We start from the raw sequence: 6,033 nt of genomic DNA on the forward strand, positions 1-6,033 counted from the left end.
AAGGGTAATTTCTCTGTAAGTGTGTACATTATTAAATCGTCCTTTTTATGTTTAGGAACAATTATTCCTTCGGTCCATTTATCTGGAAAGTCCCAGACTCAAAAATTGCATTAAATACATCACACATATGTGAACCCAAGATATCTATTGATTGTATAACGTATGCATTTAAGAGAAAATCGGGACCTGCCGATTTTTCCCTTTCAGAGATTTGGCAGCTCCAAAAATTTCAGTAATTGTAATTGGTATAATCAATTCATCGAAAGCACATTCAGAATCATAAAAATGTTCTTCACAAAAATCATTTGCTTCTTCATTATTACATTAAAAAACGACGTTGTATAAATATTTAAAATGACGATAAAGATTTTCTACTGTAATTTCATTGTTTTGTGCTTAATTTTGTTTCTTTTTAAAGTAAAGTACTTCCAAACTGGTTTCGGTTTGCTGAACTTCAATTTTTCTTTATCTGCATATTTGCTTCTAAAATAAATATTTCTATTTTTCTTATTATATTTTAATATTCTTGTTAACATCTACAAAAATATTATCTGCTTGATCTTGTTTTACATGCATTAAACGCATTCAAAGCGTCTAGATACGTCTCTTTGTTGTTTAACATTCATTGTCTAACCAGTCTGCATCTTTGGTCGGGGTCGTGTCGGACAATGAATAATTAATTCTATTAGGAATTATTTTGAGAATAAAGGGTCTGCAGGCGACGTTAATTGTTATGTAAAACATATTTGCTTAAAGGCACATTATCATTTATAAACGAATAAGTTTTTCATTCGTTAGAAAGGACAAATATCAATTTTTATAAAGTTTAGATAATGATTTTATAGCATTGTATATGCTTATCGCCTGAAGACACTAGCTCTGAATGCAAAATCAATTGTAAAAATGGAAGCAAAATGTAAACAAAGTAGAATTTAGACTTTCACACAAAATACTTAACCACTATATTTTTACTAAATGCAAAAGCAGTATCAGAATATCACATAATCAATATCAATAACTTAAATGGCTTTTCAAATGACTGATATATAATTCATGAAAAAAAAAAGAAAATATTTTTCAGTACTGTCGAGCGCGATACGAAGATTGAATTGAAATAACATCATTAATAAATTGACCATTTTCATTGTTTCCATATTTAAATGCTTACAGCAAAGTTCGTCATTCTGATAAGAACAATCTGTTCCGTTAATTAGCATTAAAACAAAATGTCATTCATATGTAATGACACCTAATTTCATACTTTGATGAACATTTAACTGTATATATTTATGAATGGGGAGATCGATTTGCTTTAGAATGTACTAAAATATTTATTTCATCACAATCCCCCAGCAAAAAAAAAAACGTTACCTAATTGAACTTAGATGCATCTTCAAAAGTCATTTCATTCAATGTATTTTTCACCTTTAAGTTATTTAATTGAGGTCGATAAAAGGCCTCTTCCCAATAGACGTTTTATTTGAAATCGTGTAGTTCTAAAATTAATCTGAACTTACGTTCTTTTTTACCTTAATTGGAAATGTAAGCGACATTTTGTTTTACCATACTCAAGGCCTCTTCTCAATTGAGTGAATAAAATCACTGCTTTCGTACAAACTTAAATTTCTTATCATAATAAATTTAGGATTATACCACAATCTGGATTGTGGACATTGTTCAAGTATGATGGGATATCCACCTTATTTGTGTGTTAGCCAAATATTCGGGAGATCTAATAAAGTATTTTGTTTACACCTTTGTTCGTTATCTTGATTGCCTTTTGTTGTATCAAGGGGCAAAAACTTTTTTTCATGTAGACTTACGTAAGGATTAAACTTATTCATGTTCAATTAAAACATATAATATATATTCCTGGAAATAAGTATATAGCGGGTACATGAGCGTATTTGTTAACACATTTAGTCTGTTTTTGTATCTACGAATTATGAAATGATCAAGTTAAATCATTCAAATGATATGGATAATTTAAAAGTTTTTAATTGTTTCTCCTAGTTTTCATTTCAGAAATTTTGAGAGAGTTATAATGACTCCAGCAGTTGAGCCAAATAATCCCCCGACCAAATTCAGTGTTTGTTCCGTTTAGGTAATATCCATTAAGATTTACGTGATGACAGTGTTTGTACCACCAAGCTCCGCTATATGCCACTGCACAATTATTGTCATCCACATTATCATTGTCATTGTCTTTTGTTGTAAATTGACAATTATTATGATACAATAAGGAATTGTAGCACGATCCGTGATACCCTGCAACCGTCAATCTGTATTTGTCACTCTCGTCATTAATCTTGAAGATGGAATATTCAGCAAAAGCAGAAAACGGATTCATATTGTGAGTTTTGAATGTTTCCATGTATATGTGCAGTGAACTGTCGTTACTTGTCAAATGATAAATGTTTTCAAGTGCAAGCCAATATTCGCCACTCCAATTCCCAAATCCATGTTTGTATTCATCCCAATTTCTGTAGAAATCTTCAGATCCGTCTTGCCGGCGTTGCATAACCGTCCATCCACCATTGGTCATATCACACCACACATCAGTAGCAGAACTTCCAGTTGGTTTAATGACATAAACACCGTCCTCGGTATAGCCTTGTTGGTAAAGAGCAAGGCAATCAAAGGGCTCTGGGTGTGTATGTATTCTTTTTACTTTTTGACTGCCTTCCTAGAAAGAAAACAAAAATCATATATTTGAAGAATTGTTTTTTCTTTTATAAAATATCATTAAACTTTTTAAGGTCAATATCATGTTTATGGAATATCAAACTAAGCATATCGCTCGGTTCGATATTTTAGCCAATAACAAAGACACTGTTGATATTGGCTCAAAATGATAAAAGTTAACCACCAGTGATAAAACTTGGAGTATGACTTTCCAATGAGACAAAGTGAATATGCAATTTTCAGAACTAGGCCCATATCGTCACTTATACTAACTACGCCCATATCGTTATTTCTATTACGCCAATATCGTTACTTATACTACGCCCATATAGTCACTTATACTACGCTCATATCGTCACTTATACTACGCCCATATAGTCAATTATACTACGCTCATATCGTCACTTATGAAACGTTAATCGTCAGTTACACAACGCCAATATCTTCACGATATATCGCCGATATCGTCACTCGTACTACGCCATTATCTTCACTAATGCAACGCCCATTTTATCACTTATACTACACCCATATCGTCACATATTAAACGCCCATATCATCGCTTATACAACGCCCATATTGCCACGATGCTTCGCCCATATCTTCTCTTGTACTAGGCCCATATCGTCACTTATAAAATATAAAGTAGATAAAAGTAGAAATCATAAAAAATACACCCCAAAACTGCAAAGGCAATTTTATAATGGTATAGGTTTGATTTGATTCAACTTGTTCAAGGATTTGAATCCGCACCTCAAGCCAGAACTCTATCTTTAAAAAAACATGTTGTCGAGTTAAACAATTCTGAGAGACCCGCCGTTGTGTGTTTTCACGACGTGGATAATGAAACTTTCAATGTGTGTAGCATACTAGTCAATATTGAAATTAAATTTTATTGTGCCACCCCAGATAACAAAATTGTGTATGCGTGTATCTTAATGTATAATTTTCATAATAATAGTATACCACGTTCGTTTTTATGTTAGTCAAAAACCATAAAGAAATCATTACTTCTTAACATAAATACAAAATTGAAAAAACTATTTGCTGTACCAAGACATTCCATAAGAAAGGTCTATGAAAAGCAACAGCCTGGAGATTCATTAACTGTTTAGACAGACGTAAACAAACGATGACAACTTGCACTGCACTTTAATACTGCATGCCTTTAGATGAGCCCAAATATTTCAAGAAATCCCCCTTGAAAAATATATTTGCTTTGTGTGATTAATGACCCATTTTAAAGTATTTTTTTCCAATTTTTACTGCGTAACTGACGCAGATATGGATATTTTTGCGTAATTTGACCCTCTTGTTATTAATTTACATTCGTTGTAAGTGCCGTTTGCAATATGTTAATTATTTTCTTTGTTCACTTTACAATTAATTTACTTTTAAATACATTTTCAAAATTTTTATGAAATATAGCGTGGATTTGGAAGTAAAATTAAAGTCACAAAATGATATCTAAAAGTACAATACAAATGATACTGAAAGATATTTAAACTATAGATGTGTTTAGGTGTCAGAAAAAAAATGACTTTCTCCGAACTGACTGACTCTTTAAAAAAGGTGTCATAGACTATTTAGTTATTAAAATTTTTACATAGATAATTTTAAATTATGATTGTTTTGAAACTACACATTTTTCAGATAGCAAATTTATTAAATAGACAGATGATTGACACAAAATGATATTTCTTTTAACAAATTTGTTTTAAGTCGATTGTAAAGCAAGTTTTTTCCCGACTTGAATCAATCACTCTGGACACCTCGTTTCTGAATGAATTCATCGTCACAAGGGTATGAGAGAAGATTCCAGTTTCTCCCTTTTAACGCTGAGCGCTAAGCAAGGGAACTACTGGTATGACACGGCCAGGGATCGAGCCCACGGCCTCCAGCATTCGAAGCGGACGCTCTTCCGCGCAAGGCTGTTTATTAAATAAAATTATGAATCAACGATTTAAAACAAATCTTACTTGAATGTAAGCTATCGACATCATTTCAGTTCTTATTCCATGGGTTATGTCTGCGTCTACATTCTCATAGTTATCTTTATTGTTATCATCAACAGTACTACAATAACATGTGGAGTTATTCTCATTGAAATATGACGATGCCAGCTCAAGACTTTGACAATGATAGACACAGGATAACAATGACTTTTCATGATGTAGAATCACCGCTGCATCGGTTTGAGGGATATAAGATACCTTTTCTATTTTAAATGTAGATGTACGAGTAAAACGTCCCCTTTCCAAAGTATCTGCTTCTGAAAAACCATGATTAATCCAAAGAAAAATAAATACAACAATAATTTCTTGGAGACACGTTAGTAAATTTTTTTCCATGTTATCTTGGTCTTTTGACAGAAACTAATAAAAAACTCAACTCGCCAGGAATCCTCGAGACAAATAACAACTACATGAACACAGAATATTATTATGAATAATTAATCAATCGTATAATTAGCTACTAAATAGATAAAACCAAGGGTTAATAGCTCGCATCATATCTATGTTTTTGTAAATGGCACAGAAAACTAAAATACATATACATGAAAAATGTACTTTAATCCACCTCCTCTGTTTAATGTACAAAACACAATGTAGACATATACGTACAAATAATGCCCGATACAAACAGATCATATATCCATCAGCTTCCGCTTTGGCGTTCCGGAAGTGACGGAATGAATGCCTGCGCGGCTAAATCTGCGTGCTACATTGTACCCATCTTACGGTTTTTCAAAGTAATAACCCGCATGCTCGATGCCGGATTTGTGACGATGAACCCATTGTCTTTTAATGACATCAGCGTATCATTCTGCAAGGTACCTTTTGATGTTGGACTTCGTGCTATCTTAACTGGAATCTTATAAATGATAAAAAATGTCGGCTAATTATACTAAGAAGGATTAGTTTATACAGCACATATTTACCACATAAATACATTTAGGAGAACCTATCATTGCTTTAAATTGTTTTCCAATTTAATTAAGACTAGAGTAGGAAACAAGTTGTCTATTCCTTGAAATAACATGTTCTTTCTTTATCCCCTTTTTAACTTAAATATTAGATTATAGGAAATATAATGAAACTTTACCCGAGTTCGACAATTTAAACATACATATCATGCAATTATTCATAGATAATGTACATGCATTTTTGTTATGATTTAATTGTAATGGAAATAGAAGACATGCATTATAACGGTTCAAGTTTGTTTGAGTTTTACGTCACACCGACAATTAAAGGTCACATGGCGATGTTCAAGTTTTACTGAGTAGAACCACAGACGTTTCGTAAGCTAGCTGCATAGTTTCCTCACATGAAAGAATCCAAAGTC

At 32.3% G+C, this 6,033-nt stretch overlaps 1 protein-coding gene across 1 annotated transcript; it reads right to left on the minus strand.

Annotated features, from left to right (window-relative positions):
• Window positions 1–1,996: 1,996 nt before the first annotated feature.
• On the minus strand, window positions 1,997–5,421 carry LOC132725898 (microfibril-associated glycoprotein 4-like). The gene is made up of 3 exons (XM_060711090.1): window positions 5,418–5,421; window positions 4,665–4,957; window positions 1,997–2,686 (listed from the first exon to the last, which is right to left on the minus strand). The coding sequence occupies exons 1-3, from the start codon at window positions 5,419–5,421 to the stop codon at window positions 1,997–1,999; spliced, it is 987 nt and encodes a 328-aa protein (XP_060567073.1).
• Window positions 5,422–6,033: the final 612 nt, after the last annotated feature.

This window comes from Ruditapes philippinarum, unplaced genomic scaffold (genome assembly GCF_026571515.1).
Source record: "Ruditapes philippinarum isolate M1 unplaced genomic scaffold, ASM2657151v2 ctg27_1_1_1_1, whole genome shotgun sequence".
NCBI classification, from domain to species: Eukaryota; Metazoa; Mollusca; class Bivalvia; order Venerida; family Veneridae; genus Ruditapes; species Ruditapes philippinarum.

Bases quoted from the DNA above. Each gene is read 5' to 3' on its own strand.
- LOC132725898 (XM_060711090.1), bottom strand. The intron at 2,687-4,664 runs GTAAGATTTGTT...TTTTCTTTCTAG, and splicing joins TGTCGATAGCTTACATTCAA to GAAGGCAGTCAAAAAGTAAA.